Raw genomic sequence first — 25,613 nt, 5'->3', positions numbered from 1 at the left:
GCAAGTCATGAATGGGCTTTGGGGAGTCAGGAGGTAACATCTTTTTCTTGCATTCTTGTCTTTATTATGCCTGTTTCAGTCTGCAGATTTATTTTAGCAACTTGTGATCTGAGTTACTAAAGAAAACTGATACTTGGCTGACCGTTTCCAAGAATCGAAATTTAATTTGAAAAATGTGGCCGTATCATGGCATTGAAGAATCATTTCTTTTGGTGAATGTCTTTTAAGTATAGACCTCAGTATTGCGAGAGCTTTCCTAAACATCAGCAATATTGCACAAAGCATAAAGTAGTACCAGCCTCCCAATTAATATAAAAGCACCACATAAGCAATCTGCCAGCTTCCCATAGGACTTGGGGGAATTTTAAGAGACATGCCTGCTGTAGGTTTTTTTCACCTACACTATCAGAAATGTGGGTCATTCGCATTTGACAGAGTGAGGTGATTTTGTCTGCACAAATAAAGCTGTTCTGCAGGGAGTGTGGATGTGATGGAAAGTTTCCATCAGTGTGTCTCTTGTCTCTTCCAACAATCTTCTATTTAATTGAGTTTCACGGATTTAATTTGATTTGTGGCTGGCAATGTTCGACAAACATGAACACTCAGGTGCTTTGTCCAGATTTTTTTTTAACTAACCTCAATTGTGCTGTTTGTGCAGACTTGTTTTTATGGTAAAAATCTAATGGACAAAAGAACACATGCCACTTTCTCTTTTTACTGTCTACACCCTACACATTAAGAGCACAATGCCTTGGGTGAAAGTCCGATATAATTGCCTGTCTGTGATTTCTTTTGAAATGTGCCCTGGCCTGATTACTATGGAGCCTTACACCACTGCAGTATATTCTCAGCACCATGATCTGCTGATTGCCTGTTCTGTGGGGTTGCCTGAGCCTCCTTTTCTGCTACACACCCCCACGCCTTCAGTTTTCTGTTTTGCTGGTGTTTATATGGAAGTTTTAGACTAACTTGGCTGGAGAGGGGGAGGAGAGGAAGAGATTCAATGCAAGTTCAGGGAATACGGCAGACGATTTGAGGGCACAGGTAGGCAGCTTGTAGTGTACAAGCTGGAAGAAACTCCTTATAGGATAATGGTTCTAAGCACAGCTATGATGAAAATGTGGCTTAAGTAGCAACAGCATCGCAATGTTTCTGGCTCGACTGTCTGTCTGCATTAATGATCGAAATGAGGATGAAAAGAATAAAAGAACCATAATGTTTGTTAAAGGAACATTCCCACCTGTGGGAAGGGGCGTAATGCTAAAGGAACATCATATGAGTTTACATGGCATAAAGTGAAGAGCAGATCACTTTGCCAGGAATATACTACCCAGCATCAAATAGTGAGAGGAGCTAGAAAAACAACAGGAGAGTGATTTTAGTTAGCACATTGCAAACTGAACAAGAAATGGTAGTTCTGGGCTTGGTTCTGCAGAATGAAGCTGGGCAGGTAGGTGGGGTTAAGAGGAAAGATTGAATAAGTTGATGCTTTTTTCTTTAGAAAATGGGAGATTTCATTGAGGTGAACAAAATAAATAGACTGGAGTTCTAATGACACAGTGGATAACATCGCTGTCTCTGAACCTAAGCTCCTGGTTCAAGTCCTGCTAGAGGACTTGATGGCCAAGGCTGGTGCATTAAAATCGTGAGCGATCAACCTGTAAATTCTTCCAATACACTCAATGCCAGGCTATAAGAGTGGGAAAGTTTCTTTCAGTCATACTACTGCCCTGCCAAGCATAATCATTGACAACATAAGATGGAAGTCTACAGTTGCCAATACCTCTTAGGTGATTATATTCAGAAAGGGAGATAGTAGATAGGAAGATGTTTGTGTCGAGTTCTGTTTGCAGGCTTTAGATTTAGAATAGCTAGATGAAAAGTTAGATGGAGTTGAAATTCTTTCTCCCTTGAAGAGAGATGAAGTTCAGAACTCATTGACTGAAAGAGTGAAAAGAATAAATGCCTTCCACCTCATACCTTCTTATTGGGCTACTTTGAGAATAGTGACGTCTTTGCCCTAATTGCTTGTTGAATGGGAGGTAAATAATGGCCAGGAAAGACAGCATGCACCTCTTAACAGTTGTGAGAGAACAGCCAAGTTTTTTTGGCTGATTTCTTCATGTATAAGACCAAAGGTCAGTGTTTGCGAAATAAACATATACTTAACAGTTTCCTGTCATTGCTAAATCAACCATGGGACACACATGCTTTCACTAAATAAACTGCAGTGTGCAAACTGAACCCTCTTGCTGCATCATGGAATTTGACAGAGGAGTGGCAAAATGCAATGTTCAGGTGGCGAAATGCAACTGAGGACTGCTACATGCAGTGTTGATTAATTTGCCAGTGGGTTTTGCAGTAAAGTGAAACCTACTTTTCTATAAGGCACAAGAACACTTCCTATTCCTTCAGTATCCTAACTTGATTTCCCACAAGAATCGAGGTTGCACCTGTTAGTTTCAACGAGTTTAACCTTCTGTAGGGTTTAGCAGTTTTCCATTTAGAGTTAACTGCTTGAGGCATGATTTGTTAATTGTGCCTTCACCACCCTAGACGGGAATCAGCTGCGTTGAAACAGAAAAACAGATCTCTGCTTCCCTGTAGCTCTTGATAATCTCCAAATTTAATCACTTAACTATGACCAACCAGTTTTTCAGCTGCCTTAGGAATACTCTCCTGAATTTCCTCCGTAAATTTCTATATCTCTTCTTTACCCAAGGCAATTTTCTTTTGAAAATCTGTGTTTGACCAAGCTTTGATAAGCAATAATCTCCTCAGGTGCCTGGGTGTCCTGTTTTATTTGATTATTGCTTTTGTAGAGTGCATGAAGGTGCTATATAAATTCAGTGTTTGTAGGAGCACTTGTGACATGGTCCAGATATAATGGGATATCACCAAAACCTTTCGACTGGGGACTAAACTTTTGCGACCGGATAAAGGTCCTGTCCTGGTTGAAATTTTACCATTTTGTCTGTTTATAATATTCACATTTAAACATAGAACCTCTAAACCTCATTGTTGATTTTGGAACCACAGAGTTGAAAATATTGGCTGTTATTTATCGACTGTGCAGCGATGAGTGTTAGAAGTTGCTTGTTTCCTGTGTGCTGTCACAGATCAGTAGGTCCTACATTCACACTTGCCTTGTGAAGTCAGACAGCTGGATTTTGCTGAGGGCTGGGTGAAAGTGGAGCCTAGGCATTTTATTACAAATAAGTGTGAAAACTTAAGAAATGTTCGAAGAATTGAAAGGCAGTATTCGAGAGCTTATTGCAAGTTACTTTATAAGAACTTGGACATTTCAGTCAAGAAATGGCTTTCATAACCTCCAAAATCTAAGGCAGTTCTCAGTCAATTAAGTCCTTTTAAAATGCAGTCACTGCAGTGTTTTTTTGAGGGAAATTCAGGATAATCCATCTTCAACAATGATCGTATCCCAAGAATGAGAAGAAAAAGACTCAACTCATTGCTATTGATTTTTTTCAGACTTATGATTTTGTTTTCTGTTGAGGAAGAGTATTAAGAGTTTAGATACAGATCAACCGTGATCTAATTGAGTTGCGGAAAAAAATCAAGAGGCTATTCACCATTGTCCTGATCCTATTCCTTTTTTACTTACGATCAACAATTTCAATCGGTTGAGCATCCATGAAATTTAGGTGAGAGTTTCATGTTTTCCAGGCCAGAAACGATTGCCTTCTGAGGGCAAAGAGAGGACTGAGAGGAATCCAAGCTCCAGGCATTGTTAGATGCTGGAAACGAATGAAATCGAGAGAGATGGAGCAGCAGTGGGAAAGTGGAGTTGAGCAATTTCAGATCAGCCATGGTTTTGTTAAATGGACCAAGCTTGACGAGCTAAACAATCTACTCTTTTTTTTGTCATCATCTTAGGAAGTATGATCAGACAAAATTGGACATGCAAGCACAAGGGTTAGATACTAGAACTGACTGCAAGCATTATCTAGGAATTGGGTTTTGATGGCCAACTTGGAGAATATGTAGTTTTGGGAGTAAATTACAAAGTGATCCATGCAGCTGAAGACAGTCTCATGGTGGGTCATTGGAGAGGAGGGTGTACACCAGCAATCAGAATCCATGGTTTGCAGTGCCCGTAGAGGTTAGACATAAAAACAGATTGCAAAATGATGAAGTGTATCAAAATACAAAGATGATCATTTAAAACTTGATGCCAGGTATTCTTTTATTTTTGAGATGTAGATGTCTCCAGCAAGGCTCACATTACAAAATGGTGTATTCTTACGAGCAGAGTGCATAATCTTTCGCTTTGCTGCATTGTATTGTTGTCCCATTTCCCCCCTCTGTCAGAGAAAAACACTCTATTTTTACGGTATAGTTTTACCTCCTTCATCTTTATTCCGGGCTCTGGAGGGAGAGAGAACAATCGCAATATGTGCACAATGATATGGGTTCCCGGTCTTCTCAATGAACTATATAGTCATTTTACAGGGAGGAGCATCCAGATAAGGCAATGTACAAATTAATTAGGTGACCGTTACAGTCAACGAGTATCAATAGCAGAGACCAAGCCCTTTACTGTTATACAATAAATGTTCTTAACCCTGTTAACGGGATTCATACAATGGATACTTTCCCCTTGTTAACTGACCTTGCATACTGAATGCTTCCAGTATTGTTCAATGGCTCGACATAATGACTGCTTTTCCACCTTGTTAACCCATTACCCTTGCCTGCAGCACCCCATTGTTAACTGTAAGTTCTTACCTCATCTGAGTCATGCTCAGCTGAATCTCTTGTTTCACAAAACTGAAAACTTAATTCTTTCCCTGCCTGTTTATGCCCTATACACGTTCTCATATTCCATCTACCACTTCTTTGCCCACTCACCTAGCATATCCAATTCTTTTGCAGCCCCCCCCCCACACACACACACACACACACACACTTCCATGATCTGTCCCTTCAACTATCTTTGTGTCATCTGCAAATGTGGCAGCTATGCCCTCTGTTCCTTTTGTCCAGATTGTTTATAACATGAATAGTTACAATGCCAATTCTGACCCCTGCAGAACTCCACTAGTCATTGGTTGTCATCCTGGAAAAGATACTTTTCTCCCTACTCTCTGCCTTCTGCCAGTCAGCCAGTCCCCTATCCATGCCAATGCATTGCCCCTAACTCCTTGGTCTTGTTCTATTTCACAGCTTCTTGTGCAGCATCTGGAAATCCAAATTGATCATGTCCACTGGTCCTCCTTTGTCTAACTTGCTCATTACTTCCTCAAAGATTTGAAACAGATTTGTCAGGCATGGCCTTCCTCGGTGAGACTGTGCTGTCTCTGCCCTATTTAACCATGCTTCCAAGAGTCCACATTCTCATCCTTAATAATGGACTTTAAAATCTTAAAAAGGACCACGATCAGGCTAAGCGGCCTACAGTTTCCTGTCTTCTGCCACCCTCCCTCTTAAACAGTATTGCATTAGCCATTTTCCCGTTTTCTGGGATCCTCCCTGATTCTAGTGATTCCTGAAAGATCACCACCATTAGCTCAACAATCTCCTCTGCTATCTTTTTCAGAACTCTAGAGTGTAGTCCATGAGGTGTTTTCTCCATTTTCACTCCTTTCAGCTTCCCTAGCACCTTCTCCTTAGTGATGGCATTGCACCCACTTATGCCTCCTGATTCTCTTGAAGTTCTGGTGTCTTCCACTGAAGCACCTATTTACTTCCTCGGCCATTTCTTTGTTCCCCATTACTACTACACCTGCCTCACTTTCCAGCAGTCCAGTGTCCACTCAAAATGGCACAACATTCATTAAATAATGATAGATGGTGAAATCTTGATGCACAAAGTGTTTTTCTTGTCCACCAGTCACTGCAGCAAGCAATTAGAAATTGCTTGATGTAGGGAGAAAATGCGAGTATGGTGGGCTGTGATTACGTTGACTGGTGGAGCTGGATTGATCAGCCAAATGACTCTCTCCTGCTCGTAAACTCCTCTCCGTTGATGAGACACTGACCTCAAAATGCTGATTCTTTCCTCCTGCGATGCTGCCAGACGTGTTGAGGTTGTCCAGCAATTTCTATTATTATTTCAGCTATCCAGTGTCCGCAGTTCTTTTAATATTTTTCTGATGTTTTGAGTTGTAGGCAAGAACATAAATTAAACACCTCTGAAAAGAAAATCTTGCTTTTCCATAATACATCTCACAACCACTGCATGTCCCAAAACATTAAAAAGCCATTAAAATGTCTTTGAAACATTACTTACAATTCAAGACTGGCAATTACAGTTGTGATGCTAGGAAACCCTGTAATCTCAAAACTATGGAATCAAAGCTGGCTTAGAGAGAGACATCATGGTATTCCTATTGTAAAACTGGTTGAGATGTATTTCAGAACTATCTGGAATAGCACTTTGATAGTATGAATAATGCCATCGCTCTAGAATTTCCCTGCATTCAGTTCCCTTGGCTATTAGCAGTTGGTAACATTGGACTGCGGCCAAATCTTGGCGTTTAATGGAGACAAAACCAGGGCTTGTGCCAAAAAACATCAAGGCAGCTCTATTTGTTTTCGACAGGTTTGTGGATATTAAAAGCAGCAGTCTCACAGATTTACATTTGGGAAACAAACATTAAAAATGTGAAGTAAAAACCGGAAAAATGCGGATGCTGTAACTCGGAAGCATAAACAGAAACAGCTGGTCTATTTAATCTGTCCCGATAGTATAACTCCTCCATGCTAGCAATGTAATTGGTAAACCTTTGCTGCACTCCCTCAGTAACTTGACTGGTGCCTGTATCCATTAGTTTATTGGAATGAAGGGTGATCTTATTGAAGCATACAAGATCATGAGGGGTCTTAACAGAGTGACAGTTCTGAGGAAGGGTCACACTATTTCTCTGCAGAGCTTTTCCAGCAATTTTTTGTTTTGTCATTAAAAATGCCCTTGTTAAGGAGCAGGAAATACTGCTGTTCAGAAGCTGTTGGAAAATATCAGCAATCTCCTGAGCACTGTCATGAGAACTTTAATTGAACAGCTCCTTTCAGCATATGCGAAGCTTTCCACAGCCAGTGTAGCACTTTTGAAATGCGGTTGTGGTTATTCATTTGAGACACATACAGCAGCTAATTTGGGTGCAGTAAACCCCAACAAACTTCAATGTGACTTATTTTTGTGTAGTGTAACCATTATCCTTAGGACACCAGCAAAAGCTCCACTCCTGATTTGGAATAATGACAGTGGGAACTTTTGTGACCAGTCTCTGGACCTGATAAGACCTCAATTTTAACACGTTATCCTGAAGATGACGCTTCTGGGCTGTCCTGCATTCCCTCAGTATAGTTTTGACCACGTCACCTTGGGTTATTTGCAAAAGTCTCTTGCCGAGGCTTGAACACGATGCTGCTGAGTTATAGCTGACTATAAAACTGATGTTAGAGAATCATGGCATCCTAACAATATCTGTCTATTTCTCATTCATGCACGCTCGCAACCATTCATGCAGGAAATGTTTGCGTCTACCTTGAGAATAGTATGACTTGCATCATTGATTTGAATTCTATTAATATCTGTGGTTTACTTCTACTCTGAGCTTTTTACAAACTGCGCAGTTTGAAACGTGGCTCTCGGCTATTGGAGATAGATACTGGAGCTGGGTGAGAATTGAAGTGACTTTACCGTTTGCTTCTGGGGAAGGCATGTTACCTGACAGAAATTTAAATAGACTACAAAACATTTTCATAACACTGATCATTCTGAATAACAAGCTTGTGCAAAGTGGTAGTTGGCAGCATAAAAATTCTTTGCTCTGTGCAGTTTTTGAACAGTATTGATGCTAGCTTCCATACACACAAAAATTGGAATAAGCTGTTTAACCCCCTCTAACTTTCTGCCATTTGATAACGCCCTGGCTGATCAGATTGTGGCCTCAACCCTACTATTCTGTTTGCCTCCTTTACTCTTGACTTCCCTGTCAATCAACCATCTATCTAACTCTGCCTTAAAAATATTCTGTGAAATCTGTCTGCCCTGCTCTATGTGGAAGAAAATTCTACAGACTAGCAACACTCCAGAACTTAAATGTCATCCCCCAGCTTAAATGGAAGTCCTATTATTTTTAAATAGTGTTGACCTAGTTCTGGTTTCTCCCGTAGGGAAAACATTCTGTCAGCATCCACCCTGTTAAGATCCCTCATAATCTTGTATGCTTCCAATGGATACAGGCCCCAATCAAGCCATTGAGGGAATGCAGCAAAGGTTTACCAAATAAATTGCTAGCATGACGGAATTATGCAATGAGGACAGATTAAATTGATTAACTGTTCTTTGTCTGGATTTTAAAAAGGAGAGAGTAGGAATGAAGGGTCTTTTTCAGGATAACGGCTGGCGGCTACTGGAATTCCGGGATAGTGTTGGGGCCACAGCTATTCATATTGTACATTAACAATCTGGAGGAAGAAATGAGAGCATTAGTGCTAAGTTTGCAGGTGACACAAAGGTAGGTGGAGAGACAGGTATTGTTTAGGATGCGGGAGATGGCAACAAGATTTGGACACTCTAAGTGAGTGGGCAAAGAAGTGGCAGATGGAATGCTATGTGGGAACGCGTGAGATCATGCACTTTGGTCGGAAGAGTAGAGGTGTAAACTATTTTCAAAATGGGAAAACAGTTTCAGAAATCTGAAACACAAATGGACTTGAGAGTCTTAGTTCAGGATCCTCTTTCGGTTAACATTCGGGTTCAGTTGGCAGTTAGGAAGACAAATGCAACGTTGGCATTCATTTCAAGAGGGCTAATGTGCAAGGGTAGGTATGTACTGCTCAGGCTGTATAAGGCTCTGGTCAGACCGCAGTTGCAGTCTTGAGTAGTTTTGGGCCTCGATATGTAAGGAAAGATGTGCTGGTGATGGAGAGGGTCCAGAGGAGGTTCCAGGGATGAAGAGCTTGTCCTGGATTGAGCGGGTATGGAGAAGATGTGTTTCCACTAGTAGGAGAGACTAGGGCCCAAAGGCTCAACCTTTGTGCAAAGGGACCAACTGTTTGGAACTGAGATGAGGATGAATTTCTTCAGCCAGAGTGTGGTTAATCTGTGGAACTCAATACTGCAAGGCTGTGGAGGCCAAATCATTGAATGTATTGAAGACAACAATAGATAAGTTCTTGATTTGTAAGGGGGTCAAGGGTTACAGTGAGAAGGCAGGAGAATAAAGTTGAGAAACATCAGCCAGGATTGAATGGCAGAGCAGACCCGATGGGCTGAACGACCTAGTTCTGCCCCTGTATCTTACGGTCTAAGTGGTCTCGTGCATACATGCTGCATTATTACATGGCTTGGCAGGGTAGATGGGGGAATGACATTCCCCTGGTGAAGTGTCCAAAGCCACAGTGCACTGTCCCAGAAATGAATTTATTGTCACATGTGCCAAGGCACAGTGAAAAGCTTTGTCTTGCGAGCAATATAGGCAGATCGCATAGTTAAATAGCATAGATCAGTAAATAGTTGGTAAGCAGCGGCAAAAACAAAAGAAAGCAGGTACAGGCGAATGCTATGAGTCCGTATTCTAACAACAGTATGGTAGAAAGTGTTTTGAAACTGGTTGGTGCATGTGTTCAGGCTCTGTACTTTCTCCTTGATGGGAGAGGTTGTTGAAAAACATTGCCAGTTGGGGTGGATCTTTGAGAATTCCTGTGGCCTTTCCTTGACAGCGGGCTTGGTAGATGGATTCTATAGATGGGAAGTTGGCTTTTCTGATTGTCCAGGCCAAGTTCACCACTCTCTGTAACCTTCTCTGACCTTGAATGGTACAGTTAACATACCAGGTACTAATACATCCAGGCAGAATTCTCTCGATGGCGTACCTATAAAGGTTGGCAAGAGTATTTGCCGTCATGCCAAATCTTCACACGTGCCTGAGGAAGAAGAGACTTTGGGCCTTTGTCACCAGTGTGTCCACATGAACAGTCCAAGAATGCTTGTTGGTGATGACCACTTCTAAGAGCTTGACACACTCTACTCGTTCCACCTCTATGCTTTTAATGTGTAGGGGGGCATGACTAACGTCCCACTGAAAGTCAATAATGAGTTCCTTGGTTTTGCCAGCATTGAGAGCTTGGTTGTTCTCAGTGCACAATTTTTCCAGATCTTCCACCTCCTGCCTGTAGTCTGTTTCGTCGACATCTGACATTCAACAGACTATGGTCTGTCATCAGCGAACTTGTAAATGGCATTAGTCTGGTATTTGGCAATGCAGTTATGGGTATACAGTGAGTACAGTAGAGGGCTGAGTAAGCACCCCTTGGGGGCTCCAGTGTTGAGTGTTAGTGATGATGAAATATTGCCTCCAGTCTTCACTGATTGAGGCCTGTGGGTCAGGAAACTGAGGATCCAATTGCAGAGAGTGGGGCTTAATCCGAGATCACTAAGTTCAGTAATCAGTCTCAAGGGGATAATGGTGTTGAAGGCTAAACTGTAGTAAATGAGTAGGATTCTTAAGTAACTGTTCTGTGTCAACATGTTCTAGGGAGGAGTGAAGGACAAGTGATATGACATCTGATGTGGATCTGTTGGTCCGATAGACAAATTGGAGTGGGTCAAGAGTAGTTGGGAGGCTGGAGTCGATAATGCCATGACCAGCCTTTCAAAGCACTTCATGACGACCGAAATTAGGGCCACTGCGCTGTAGTCATTGAGACATGCTGCACGAGCCGCCTTTGGTACAGGGATGATGGCCCTCTTGAAACAGGCAGAGACAGTCGCCTGCTGCAGGGAGAGGTTGAAGATATCTGAGAAGACCTCGTCCAGTTGATCTGCACATGCTCTGAGTGCACGGCCTGGTACTCCATCTGGTCCCCTTGCTTTCCTTGGATTCACATGAAGGAAAACCGATCTGACTTCTGGTGCAGTGACTGTTGGGATAGGTTCCTCAGGACTTGTCGCAAGAGGTGTTACCTCCCTACCAAAATTCTGCTCAAAGTGAGCAAGGCAGACGTTGAGACGGTCCGGGAGAGATGTGTCATAATCTACCTATCTTGCTCTGTCTTTTTTTTAAAACCTGTGATGTTATTCAGTCCTTGCCATAGTTGTCGGGTGTCTGTTTGAGTCTCTAGTTTGGATCGGTATTGGTCCTTGGCTGTCTTAATGGCTCTGCGAAGGTCAAACTGGGATTACTTATATTTGAGTAGGTCTCCTGATCTGAAAGGCCTCACGTCTGGATTTTAGCAGGTTGTGTGTGTCCTGAATCAGCCAGGGTTTCCTATTGTGGAACACCCAGATTGACTTCCTCGGATAAATTCTGTGATGGTGGTGGTGTACTTGTCCAAGGTACCCTGCGGACTGTTTGAGCGTGGCCCAATCAGCCTCCTCTGACCAGCACTGGACCTGTATCTGCGAGGGGTCTCCTGCTTGAGCTTTTGCCTGTAAGCCAGGAGAAGAAACACTGCATTGTGATCAGAGTTCCCAAAATGAGGGGTAGACTGGCACTCGGTTGAAGAATTTCCTCGAGGACAGTGCATCAGTGGAATCCTGTGCCTGAAAACAGTGGAAGCTCAGTCACTAAATATGCTTGAGACTAAGATTGACAGATTTCTGCTTATGCAAAGCATTTCAGTACGTGGAGATAGTTTATGAAAATATTGTTGAAATAGCAGTCAGCCATGGCCTCATTGAATAGCAGAGGTGGATTTGAAGGAGTGAATGGCCTTATCCTGAAGAATATCATGTTTTGGTAAACTCAACTATGATCTCGACAAACTCTGTGGGTGGAGTCCTTTGAACTATTTTCCCATTGCTTCCCTTCACTCATAGCACGTGTGTGTGTGTGTGTGTGTGTGTGTGTGTGTGTGTGTTTGTTTGTTTGTTTGTTTGTTTGTTTATTGGGAAGCTTCAAAAGGGTGGTAAGAGTTTTACTTAGTGGTACCAAGCTGTTGACAGTTTGTAGGTATTTGCTTGTATCTCTAATTTGTTTTGTAATAATTAGTAATCCTTGGTAAGTACAGAATGTAGTTCGAATCACTAGTGTGGAAACAGGCCCTTCGGCCCACACGGACTCTCCGAAGAGTAATTCACCTGAACCCAATACCCTACCTTTTTATTATCCAATATTTGCCCCTGACTGTGCACCTAACCTATACATCCCTGAACACTCTGGGCAATTTAGCATGACCGATTCACCTAACTTTAAATCTTTGGATTGTGGGAGGAAACTGGAGTCCCTGGAGGAAACCCATGCAGACATGGAGAATGTGCAAACTCCATATAGACAGTTGCCTGTGCTGGAATTGAAGTTAGGTCCTTGGAGCTGTGAGACAACAGTGCTAACCACTGAGTCACCATGCCACCCAGTGCTGGTCTGCATCTATTATCTGTAGCCAGGAGACTGACTGGGATTCGCTGCTATTGAACTCACTAGACCTTGATAAAAACATAGAACAAGCCATATGACACACACCTCCTCTATCAGCCAGTTCTATCATTCCATAAAATCAGTCAGTATTCTACCTGCATTCCCATTTCTCGTCCTTTCCCCATTGACTCCTTCCTCGACTCGTGTTCAAAAAAATCCTTATTGATCTTATTTTGAGAATACTTGACGTCTGAGCACCCACAGCCTTCTGAGGTAGAGAATCTCAAAAGAGTCTCTCACAAAGTAATTTCTCTTCATCTCGATGCAATTCTGTGCAGATGGCCAGCTGCATTTCTGGCATGTTATTAGCAACAACACTGCAAAGGCACGTCATTGGCTGTGAAACACTTTGGGAGGTCCTGACGTGGGGAACTGTATATAAAGGCACTTTGTTTTCGTGGCACACTGCTTGGGGGTTTGTTGTGTTGCTGATCCTGTCAGGTATGTAGTCTCATATGTGAAGATATTGCCATTGCAGTTTTGAGAGTTCTGATGCAACCATGCTCGTTTATCGAGGGACCGAGGAAGTAAGTTATTGTGACTGTGCTGGCCTTTTGTTAAGTTCCTTTCCAATTTATCAAGCTTGAATTAAACTCTATATCAATAATATTGCTGAAATTTTGCTATAAGCATTTAAGAGCCTCTGATGAAATGGACGTAAACTCGAGCATCATGCACCACTGCTTCAATTTCATTTGTTTGTGTTTTACTTTCTTCTCTTTGTGAGTTTGTACTCTGTGATATTTGGTGTTTAGTGTTGTTCGCAGTTGGTCCCAGTTATGCGTGTGGGGATTGTCCCTTTCTTAGACGACTGCACTCTCAAAGAGTGAGAGGAAACAGGCAGCTGTGTTTTTCACCCGGTTGGCTAAGTAGCAGCACTGAACCAATCAGAACAAAGTAAATTACAGCACAGGAAACGGGCCCTTCAGCCTCCAAGTCTGAGTTGATTCAGATCCTCTATCTAAACCGGTCGCCTATTTTCTAAGGATCTGTATCCCTTTGCTCCCTGCCCATTCATGTATCTGTCTAGATACACCTTAAATAACCCTTTACCGCCTCTACCACCTCTGCTGGCTACGCGTTCCAGGCACCAAACATCTGCATAAATAACTTTCCATGCGTATCTCCCCTAACCTTCTTTCCCTCTGACTTTAAACTTGTGACCCTTAGTAATTTGAGTCCCTCGCTCTGGGAAAAAGCTTCTTGTTATCCACCCTGTCTGTGCCTTGTGATTTTGTAGACCTCAATCAGGTTTCCCCCTCAACCTCTATCTTTCTAATGAGAATAATCCTAGTCTACTCAATCTGTCTTCATAGCTAGCGCCCTCCATACCAGGCACATTCTATTGAACCTCCTCTGCACCCTCTCCAAAGTATCCACATCCTTTTGGTAATGTGGCGACCAGAACTGTGTGCAGTATTCCAAATGTGGCTGAACCAAAGTCTTATACAGCTTAACATGACCTGCCAGCTCTTGTACTCAGTACCCCACCTGATGAAGGAAAGCATGCAATATGCCACTTTGACCACACTATTGACCTGCGTTGCCACCTTCAATGGGCCTTCTGCTCCTGTTTGCTTTTTTGTTGTCTTATCTGAGGTGCCCAAAATGATTGATTTTTCAACAGAAAACCAAAAGAGATTCCAAACCAATGTAAGATAATTGACATGTCCAGCAAGCGATGATCAAATTTTACAGCAGCCAACTTAGGCAGAAGGAAGAGTATCATAGACTAGAATCATGGAATGATGCTATCACTCTTGACCATCGTGCTAGCTGACCTCATCCCAAGTAATGCCTTGACTTGAAAATTCTCATCCTTCCATTGAAATTCCTCCAAAACCTTCCTTCTCCTGTTATCTCCTGCAGCACCATATACCTCTGAAATAGCTAAATTTCTCTCATTTTGTTGTTTTGTCCAATCTAAATAACAGTGAAGCAACTATGATTGAACATGCTTTCAGTTACCTCAGTCACACATCTTGGGAATTATCTCTTTGCATCTTACTCCTTTGCTTTCCTCCTTTAAGGCTTTTGTAATAAAATCGAACTTTTCTTGATTGCGATCTGTACACTGAAGTGGATAGGAAATTAGCTAGAGAGTTGTAGCAGTCATGGAATATAGTGTACCAACAGTTGCTATGCCCAGTTCTGTGGGGCGTGTTGCAAACTTTTGAACAGGTCACTTCAAAGGTCACTAAACAATCCATTTCAGTAAGTCAGACATAGTGAAAGGTGAAGATTGCTCACTTCAGGCTGGCCAACCAAGTACTTGGTAGTAGGGGAGGGGCTTCAGGCTGATAAGGTGCTGTTGCAGCATGCAGTGGGCAGTTAGGGCTTGCAAAAGCCCTCCAAGCCCGTATGTACTGGCAAGAATTTTTAAAATGGCCCTGAGTGCCATCCGAAATGATTTAAGTTTAGAAGAACCTCTAGGAACCATTAATAGTTAAGCACTGATTGGTTTTGGGATGAAAGAAGTCCACAGTATGTATTATTTGAAGTTGAGAAATAGTTGATCTTTGAGAAACTAGAAGGGGGGAGGGGAGTGTCAGCATGGTGAAATTAGTGGTCTGTGAAAGAGCTGGAATTGTACTCTGAACAGATGCTAGTGTGCACCAGATATCCAGTGGATTGCACTTCCTTGGGAAGAAATTGAATTACCAAGATGTGAGCAGTTGTTGAGGCAGCAATGTTTGGAGTTTTGAACCCAAGTCTTACGGTAGATTTGGAATCCCTTGTAAAAGAAGCAGGGATTAATATTTGGTGACTCATTAGCATTCATGTCTGGAGGATTGCTGAGAAATCCATGGGATGTGGCTTGTCTGCATGTGGTTGATGTGCTCTTTACAGTGTTTGCTCGAAGTTGTTTATTAATACAAATTGACCTCATGCTAATTTTGACTGTTAGAGTCTAATATATATGCAGTACAGTTTTTTTTAATTCAGACTTTTTCGCGAAAGTTTTTTTTTCCATCAAAACCTTTGACGGTTGTGGCTTTATTCATGGCAAGTTTAGTCAGATCTGATTGCCTGGCAGAGCAAGCTTGAGGGGGTCGAGTGACCTATTGTTATTCCTTTTCTTCTTAAATTCACCTATTTTTCTAATCCACCTGTACAGTGCTGTTATTACACATATCTGGGACAGGTGGGACTTGAACCTGGGCATCTCAGTGCAGAGGTAGGGACTCTACCTCTGCACCACCAGAGGGCTCCAGCACTACTAAATAGTACAATTGTAAGTAACTGGAATATCAAATCTTGTCTATTTCAAACAAAATATTACTGGTCCCTGCCCAGAATGTAATATGCAGTTATCAGTCACTTGGGGATCATAGCTTCTTAAAACATACCCCTGTGCCCAAACATTTGATCATCTGACTTGACTTGTTGCAACTGTTTTGTAATGTTCCTGTGCAGAACCTTGCGATTTTTAAACTATGCCAAACTCACTTTAAAAGTATAAACTATTGATATGATACACAGAGGTCACTTAGCCCACTGATGTGCTGACTCTATGCACAAGTTATCCAATTGGTTCCACAGATCTCCCCACAAGTAGTCATTAAGTTTATTTCTCCTTTTAAGTGCTGTATATACTTGTTTCTCCTTTGCCAGTTACCGTTGAATCAGGCTGCCTCTGCCACATTCAACGAGTGCATCATAGACCTCACTGTGTAAAAACACATTCTAAAACCTGTGAAAACAAGCTTTCTGCTAATAATGCCCCAGAGAAAAGCTACACATCATACCATTGGAAGTGTTGAGCATGTATAGGATTGTGCTTAGTCACAGCACAGCAATATACAGTACCTATGACTTGATACAAAAACAGAAATTGCTCGGAAAGGTCCAGCAGGTCTGGAATCAACCGTGGAAAAAAAATCAGAGTTAACGCCTCACGTCTGGTGACTCTTCCTCAGAACAGAACCTCTGTAATTGAATTCGCGAACCACTTATCATTGAATACTTGAGTGAAGAATTGAGCAGGTGAGCATGTTCTGTTGTAATATGGAAAGCACTGAAAATCTTCAGAACAGGCAGCATCTGTGAACTGAGAAACAGTCAACCTTTCAGGATTTAAAGCCATTAACCTGAAACATTGTTGAGAATCTATAAGTGAGCAATTCCATTCCATCCGCCAGCTGTTCCAGGACAATTAAGGATGGACTTGCGAATACTGCTCAAATCCCATGAAAGAATGAAAACACAAATAGGTTCTAAAATAACTCTCTCTGCTTGCAATCCCCCTCACATTGCGACTACGTAGTTGTAATCATCAGTTATCCATAATATAACAATTTGCTGTGAATGACGCAAAACAAAGGCTATTCAGTCATTGTGCTGGCTTTTTGTCAGAGCTATGTGGTCAATTTGTGGGCGGCACGGTGGCACAGTGGTTAGCACTGCTGCCTCACAGCGCCTGTAGACCCGGGTTCAATTCCCGACTCAGGCGACTGACTGTGTGGAGTTTGCACGTTCTCCCCGTGTCTGCGTGGGTTTCCTCCGGGTGCTCCGGTTTCCTCCCACAGTCACAAAGATGTGCGGGTCAGGTGAATTGGCCATGCTAAATTGCCCATAGTGTTAGGTAAGGGGTAAATGTAGGGGTATGGGTGGGTTGCGCTTCGGCGGGTCGGTGTGGACTTGTTGGGCCGAAGGGCCTGTTTCCACACTGTAAGTCTAATCTAATCTAAAAAAAAGCCCCACCTATTAGCTCTATCCCTTGTCACTTTGAAGTTTTTTGTTCTTTTCACTTACATGATTCTCGTTTGAACATTCCTACCCCTTGACAATAACATAACTTTGGAATTTTGCTGCTTGAGCCCACTACATTATTATTTCTACCGTTCCAATTCAGGAACTGAGTTTGTAAAAATTATTGTAAATGCACATATGATGACTGCAACCTTTGAACCCTGTACTATTTTTGTTCCAGTTATGCAAAAGTGAATTTGTGTTCTTCTTTCACCGCCATTTTAGTTACATAGTGCATGCAGACGTGTACCTCTCACCATGGGCAGCCTCTCCATTTCCGTTTCCTCTGCTCGCTCGCTCTCCCTCTCTCCCTCTCCCTCTCTCCCTCTCCCTCTCCCTTGGCACTTCTTAATACCGAGCTGTTTTCCCAAGCCTTTGGTCACCTGTACTAGTATCCCACTGTTTACTTAGATTGGCAGAAACCCAGTTTAAACAGAAAAGTAGGTCTCCTACTGCCCAACTTTATTAAAGCTCCAGCTTTATTTTGGTGTTTGCACCTGCTGTGCATGACCTGTGCAATACTCTGGGGATCTGAAAGCACCATAGCCAATAGGCGCACTAAACCCAGCAGTGATTATATTTGTGTAACATAGTTATATTCATTTGTTTAACAAACTGAGCTTTTCTTCCATGCATTTACCCCAATCAGATGACTTAAAATGTAAAGTGCTAACCTTGTGTACGCTGTGTGTGGATGACATCATAGCTTGACTCTGTTTAAGCAGTTTTGTTTCCACGTCTACACCTCCCAATGCTTGTAGATCAGCTGTCAGTAATAGTGAGGCACCCCTCGTGTTTATATCGTGTTAACACCTTTGTGATTCAAGGAATAGAAACTGATACACTCAACTTGTTCCCTGCATATCATGGACAGACAATTCTCAGACTGTCTTTGCAAAGTGGATGCTTGGCGAATTTGAACTGGCATTCCCCAGCTATTTATTTCATTCAGATCTTGAGATTGCTAACTCAATTACACAGCCACTGTACTCAGAGCAGGTGATATCTATCTTAAAGGAGTGAGATGAGGAAAAATGACTGGATCAGCAATGTTCCATCTATACCAAGCAATTCAACAATTTCTGCGTGGGCAGTCCCATAAGTTCATCACTTTGTAAAGTATGCCTGTTCCGCCACTCAAAAATACTGCAATGATCCCACACTTGCTCACGTCAGCCAAATACCATGAAAAGAAATTAGAGAGTAACTGAGACAATCAGGCATGGTGCCTCTTGGCTGTATCGTTTATTAACTCTCCTCTCTACAACACACCTCCATTGTCTTTGTGTAAGTGCGGAGTGTGTTTTTGTGACAGTGTATATAGTACTCAGACAGCACGTGTGAGTCCTGTTTGAGATCCTATTTACTGGGAAGTTTGCCTATGTCAGGTTTTGTTCCAAGAGATGTAGAAACTTCACTGCGTGTGATTAGAGTTTGTGTGATTATTGCTGGATTTGAGCTGTCTGCTGGTCCATCTCCTCCTCAACTGCCATTGTTAGAAGGGATCTCGAATTGTGAGTAGTAATGTAGTTTTGAAGCCAGCAGTAATATTAGGAGCTTAGGAACACACATAGGCTATTGATTCCCTTGAGGTTATTTCATCAATTGGCTCCATTTCAGGAGGTCTGGATCCTAATCCTATCAACCTGCCTCAGTGCTGTAATTCTTGAAGCTCTTACCGAACTAATATCTATTAATTTCTTTTTGCCTCAGTGGGCTTTTTTTAGGGGCAGTAGATGTCCAAATTGTTTGTACAGTGTGAAGAAATACTTTTTCACTTTGCTCCTGTATGACTTGGCTCTAACTTTATGATCATGTACTCTTGTTCTGGTCTCCTGCACCAGAGAAAATAGATATTTGCAACTTTCCAGTCCCTTCACCATCTCAAACACTTCAGTTTAAGTGATTCCCTCAATCATCAGCAGTGCTGAAGGGAACTCAAGCCTGGTCCAGTCTATTTAACAGTGAAAAGTGTATGTCCTTTTGAAAACCTATTTTTTTTTGGCAATGAAGGTGACAGAGCGCTTGGCAGAGAAATACTGCATTTATGTAGATGCTTTCTGATCTGTGTGTGCATTTCCTGCTTGAGAAATTAGGATATGTTGCAGAAAGTCAAGAGCTTGAGATTAATCTGTGACCTAATTTTCACCTTGAAGGTAGAATGGAATATGGGGACTTAAATACTCTTAATTCCAGGTTTTTATTGGATTCAAATTTTACTGTCTGCCATGGACAGATTTGAACTCTGGTGTTCGGGACTTTACGTAGATTTGTGGATTAGCAGTCCAGTGATAATACACTAGATAATCATGTGTGATCATTTCTTTACCAAAGGATTGATTGCAATGAATTTTTAGCTTACAACAGGTAAGTCAGTAGTGGATCATGACCATCATCTTGTAAATGTCTCTTCCAAAGATGCTTGTGTATACAGAGTAAAAAAGTGATCAAAAATCCATTTTTCCTTTTACACTTTTAAAGAGAACATGTTGCTCGGTTTTTATTGATTCCCAGTCCACTGTTCTATTGTAATTCTAAAACACTGTTACCACAATAAATGTGGCACATTTCTATTCATTGTCAGAGATGTTATATCAGCATTTATTACCTATCCCTAATTACCTTCAAGAATGTGGTGTTGCTGCTGTCTGTGTAGTATCGGTGCATCCACAATGTTGGTAGGACGGATCTTCCAGGATTTTGACCAGTGACTATGAAGGAATGCTAATGTTGTTGCTCATTGTAACGGTGTGTGTGACCTGAACGCTCCCAAAATGGAAGAGGTTAGTGTATCGTTCACACCACTGTCCCTTCTTTTCCTGCAAGTCATCCAATCATGTACTGAACTCTTCAGCTATTACTGTCAGTTGTGCCTCCATTACAGAAGCAGCCTCATTACCTTTCCCTATTTATCCCAGTTCAAGAACTCCCTAATAACAGTTCTTCTGTTTGTCCACTTATCGTTGACATGGGCCTATGATTTAACTGCTGTCCATGCTTGCTCTGTCACTGCCTTTTGAAGAGGAATTGCAGCAGGTCAGTTATGACTTTCAAAACGCGTCTGGAAAGTTTTACCTTTTTACTCCTTCCTGTCCAACCATCTCCATCTTAAACACTTCTCCATGCCGAGGATGATAGGAGTATGGAATTCTCTTCTACAAATAGCAACTGTTAATTTGAAATCTGTGAGTGCTAGATTTTTCTTGCCAAATGTATTAAGGAATATAGGGCAAAGGTGATAACTTGGATTTTGGTCACAAATCAACCTTGATCTCAATGAATACAGAACAGGCTTCAGTGGCTGAATGGCTTCCTCCTGTTCCCATGCCTATGTGTCATGAATAGTTAAGCTGGATCGCACTCAGAAAATGAGCAGAATTTATCCATTCTGTCAAAAATTGTATGCTTGGTTGCTCTAGAGGTGTTTACCTAACTCACAACTGTCATTACTAGCTGGAGTAAGTTACCGTAACAATCCAAACAAGATCCAGTGTGCTGTGGTCCACCTAGGGCACCTCTATCTATGACAGTTGCTAAATGACCCTGTAGCTGTAAGGTGTAAACTGTCAGCTCCTTTTGTGGAGAGAGTTGAATATGACTTCAACAGAACATTGAGTAATCTGTTCATAATCTTATCATACATTTTGTGTCTGTATTTAGAGAGGTCTAGCCATGTTGGTTTCGGGCGCAGTCTGGCTATAAATTGATGACAGATTTTCCTTGCATAATACCTAGTATTTGGCAGAACCTCAGAAAAACTCTCCGCTTCTCTTGCTCCATGTAAGCATGATATAACTGTGGTTGGATAACTAACAGCTTGGGCAAACTGAATCGACACGCTGACTTAGTTTCCAGAGTGCAGCCTGTAAGCATAGACCCATTCCAGTTCCTTGTATCTTGCACGCTTCAAATCCTGGAATGTGAAAAATTCAGCGCTCTCGTTCTACCTCACTTGTATTGAGTTGTTGTTTTATGGTTTGTAGAAGTGGTTGGCATTGAAGGATGAGGAAGTTGGTAGATGAATTGGGAGGTAATTGAATGCCTTGGTTTGAAGGAGACTTTGTGAAGTAGGAAAGGATCCATGCGACGGAGGACTTGAGCCGGAAACTCACGCAGCACCAGAAAGCTTTTATCATGATGTTTACTGATGACATTAAATAAGACAAAACTGCTTCCAACAGCAAGAGGGCCAGAAGCCAAAAACACAGTCTTAACTTATTCTGGAAATAGTTTGTTTAGTTGCTACAACTATACAAAGCGCTGGTGCAGCCACACTTGGAATATAGGTCCAAGTGTTGTCCCCATATTTTGGGAAGCTTGTGGAAGCACTGGAAAAGTTGCAGAGGAGGTTTACCAGAATGTTGCCTGGTCTGGAGGGAAGGTCTTCTGAGGAAAGGCTGAGAGACTTGGGTCTGTTCTCATTGGAAAGAAGAAAGCTAAGAGGGGATTTGATAGAGATTTACAAGATGATCAGAGGATTAGATAGGATAGATAGTGAAAGTCTTTCTTTTTCCTGGGATGATGACATCAGTGTGTACGAGGGGAGCATAATGACAAATTGAGGGGCGATAGATTTAAGACAGAAGTCAGAGGCAGGTTCTTTACGCAGAGAATGGAAAGGCCTTGAATGCCTTACCTGCTAATGTAGTCAACTCCTCCACATTAGGGAGATTTAAACAATCCTTAGATAAGCACATGGATGATTTTGGGATTGTGTAGGGGGACAAGCTGAGAATAGTTCACAGGTCAGTGCAACATCAAGGGCCTGTTCTGCTCTGTATTGTTCTATGTTCTAAAGCAGAGAGTTAAATGCAAACTATATTTTACATTGAGTTGTGATCTACAATGCATTGTATCAAAACTGAGGTATTCATTAACAAATTTCAAGATGTCATTGGATCATTTCTTTCTTGAGAAAGCGGAAGAGACGTATTGACTAGATAGCACTACAAAATAGCTGGCAAAAGTTGAATGGGCTGAGTAAAGTATTTTTCTGATTCTTTGTGCAGTGTAGGAATAGCTTGGGTGGGAAAAAAATTTAAGTTAGAGGGCAAGGTTGGAGAAAGATGACAAGGAGAAGATAGGTGCAGCTATAAGAGTCTGTGTGCACAGGATGAAGATTTAACTTTAGGAATGGAAATAATAAGTCATTTCTTTTTCAGATGCCTGCCTGTATGACTGTGAAACAATGGAGGAGATGGATGATCCTACTGATCTCTTTCACTGCTTTGATAACATCACTGAGGTATGAATACTCGAGTTCAAGAATGTTTAATCTTTTCTGTAGCTCTGTAGAATTGTCTGCTTTCCATTGCAACAGAGATGGGCACACAAACTCATGAACCAATTGGAGACCTAGCCAAGAGAAATGTTGTAACTTCAGGTGCCATGGAGAAAATATGGAAGTCGAGAAGGAATATGTCCCCTAGTTTTGATTCTCTGTGCTTCCCCTGCCTCTGCCCAACCAGGAATCCAGCAGCCAGCCTTCAGTCACATTGACAGCATGAATTTGCAGGTTTTCAAGGCAGGAAGCTAACTTTACCAGGAGGACGTTGTGAAGGTTGCTTCCCAGCTGACAGCTAAAGAATACCTCCATTGACACAGGACCTCATCGGGGGGATAAAAAGACCCACCAACTCAGTTGAGATCCCAGTGCACATATTGGAACACAGTCGACACTGTGAAAACCAAACGACTGAGCCACTGTGCTGCCCTGCTAGGAAGCCCATGAACTTGAGTGACTTTATTTGGGGGAGATATCTACTTCCAGGTTGTAGGAATTCTGATTTTTTAATAACAGCCTCTCACTCTTGCTCTCTCTTGTGCTCTCGCTCTCTCCCTCTCTCGTTCTCTCTCTCGTTTGCTCTCTCTTGTGCTCTCGCTCTCTCCCTCTCTCGTTCGTGCTCTCTCGCGCTCTCTCGTGCGTTCTCGCGCGCTCTCTCTCTCCCTCTCTCTCGCGCGCTCTCTCCACCTAGCTGCTTGTGAACATCAATCATAGCTGAGTAACTGATCGAAAAGTCCCAGGTTTCAACCTTCCAGTAAAAACCTGGACAGTCCTTGATGGCCCAGGGAAGATATGGTCAGCTCAGAATTTGAGCAACATCCTTCTCATATAACCTGTCAACTCTTTTCAAAAAAAAAATCATTTGCAGAGTCTGGAGGACCTGACAGACGATGCATAAATGAATAATCTTTAATAGCACTCAGTTCATCAATTCTTGTGGCGTTGACCACCTGATATTTACATCTACTTTTCAGTTCAACGCAGATTTGGATTTGAATTTGAATATGGACATTGAAACATCAGACTTACCTTGGAGTCAAATCAATGGAGACATTTATTCAGGTAATCACTTCTAAGTAAACTTGTGAACCAGGGAATTGGAGCAGTCACCTTCCTGTATAAAAGTGAGTCATTGGGTGATATAATTGAGGGAAGATTTTACTGGGATAGTGGGAATAATTGAATAGCTGTATTTAGAATGATGCCCTCAACTTTGTCGGGAGGATGAGCTTTCAAGATCCACTCCCATCCTCAAGTTAGACTATCACAGCTGGGCTCTGCGGAGGTGTGATGGCATTTGGCATCCTAGCATGTTTGAAAGAAGAGCAAATTAATTCAGCTCTCGATACCATGGACATCATTATCCCTCCATCTGATCACCCGGCACAGGTTACTGTGCTACCTGACTGCATGCGAGTAGCCGCTTACTGAGTTAGGGCACTGCAGAATGTACTTGTTGCCCTGAGATCTGAAATGATGCGAGAAGCTCGGTGAATGTGGAATATTCCCAGGTGATGGATGTAGATTTGCTCACTGACCTTGAAAGTTAATTTCCAGAAGTTTTGTCACCTTACTAGGTAGCATCTTCAGTGGCCCTCAGGTGAAGCGCTGCTGAAAATTCCTGCTTTCTATTTAAATGTTTGGATTTTTTGGGTTGGTGATGTTATTTCCTGTGGTGAAGTCATTTCCCATTCCTTTTCTCAGGAAGTGGTAGATGGGGTCTAACTTGCTAAGTCCTAGGTGAAGCACATAAAAATGTTCAAGACTGACTTAGTCCGGTTTTTAATCTACAAGTAGGAAAAAATTGCATTTAGGTTGTACCTTTTGTATCCTCCAGACATCTCAAACTTCATCATGTCCAGCAAAGTCATTTTGAAGTGTAATGTTGAGATTGTAACAGCTAATTTGCACTCCACAAACTGCCACACACAGCAATGTAATAACCAGATAGTCCCTTCTTTTGGAATTTTGATTGAACAAGAAATATTTACCAGGTCATCAGGACAAACTCCAGCTCTTTGAAATAGTGCCATGGGATCGCTTGCAGAGACGAAAAAAACTGCAGACACTTGAATCCAAAATAGAAAGGTAGTTGTTTGGAAGAACACAACAAGTCAGGCAGCATCAGGAGGTGGAGAAGTCGACGTTTCAGGCGTAACCCTTCTCCACCTCCTGATGCTGCCTAGTTTGCTGTGTTCTTCCAGACTCCTGCCTGTCTACTATAGGATCACTTGCAGCCACTTCATTGTGTAAGTGAAGCCTCAGTTTGATGTTAAAGGGTGGTCACCATAAACCATGCAACACTGCAGTGGAATATCGATCTTAATTTTTTGTGCTGAAGCTCTGGAGTTGGAGTTGAGCTTCAACCCAGAACATTGTGATTCAGAGGCTTATGTGGCAACTGAGGCAGTAGCTAACATGGACAGGTATTGAGGGTTATTCAGAAGTGGAGGTAGTGATAGGTAACAAATGCAGCTCAGGCCAAAAACCACCATTGGGTCAGCCATAACCTTTCTGAACAGCAGACCAGGCTTGAGATGCTGAATGGCCTACGCCTGGTCATTTTTATAAATTTTATGTAAATCTCTGCTTTCATAAAACTGAATACCATAGAATTGATGCCTGAAATTGACAGGTATTTTAAATGTTTATATCCGAGAAAAGTACAGCACACAACAGGTCCTTTGGCCCACGATGTTCTGCCGAGGGTTAATCCTTCAGTAAAATAAAATAACTTAATCTACTCACCCCTCAACTCACTACTATCCATGTGCATATCCAGCAGCTGCTTAAGTGTTCCTAATGACTGTTTCCACCACCACCACCACCACCACCACTGGCAACACATTCCATGCAATCACAACTCTTTGCGTAAAGAACCTTCCTCTGATGTCCCCTCTATATCTTTCTCCGGATATCTTAAAATATGACCCCTCGTACCAGTCAGTCCTGCCCTGGGGAAAAGTCTCCGGCTATTGACTCTATCCATTCCTCTCATTATCTTGTATACCTCGATCAAGTCATCTCTGTTCCTCTTTCTCTCCAGACAGAAAAATCCAGTCCAGGCAGCATCCTGGTAAACCTTCTTTGCACCCTCTCCAAAGCCTCTATCTTTTCTATAGTAGGGCAAACCAGAACTGGACACAATATTCCAAGTGTGGTCACACCAGGGACTTGTAGAGCTATAGCAA

General features: G+C 42.1%; 1 protein-coding gene across 1 annotated transcript in view; it reads left to right on the top strand.

The window, feature by feature from the left end:
• Window positions 1-25,613, top strand: part of atf6b (activating transcription factor 6 beta) — a 93,317-nt gene that overhangs the window by 8,883 nt on the left and 58,821 nt on the right. The window contains exons 2-3 of the mRNA XM_060850387.1: window positions 22,301-22,383; window positions 23,397-23,484. Coding sequence (XP_060706370.1) covers window positions 22,301-22,383; window positions 23,397-23,484 — 171 coding nt within the window. The remainder of the gene's footprint in view (window positions 1-22,300; window positions 22,384-23,396; window positions 23,485-25,613) is intronic.

Source organism: Hemiscyllium ocellatum, chromosome 35, assembly GCF_020745735.1.
Source record: "Hemiscyllium ocellatum isolate sHemOce1 chromosome 35, sHemOce1.pat.X.cur, whole genome shotgun sequence".
Lineage (NCBI taxonomy): Eukaryota > Metazoa > Chordata > Chondrichthyes > Orectolobiformes > Hemiscylliidae > Hemiscyllium > Hemiscyllium ocellatum.
This window is presented reverse-complemented; position numbering and strand designations above follow the sequence as displayed.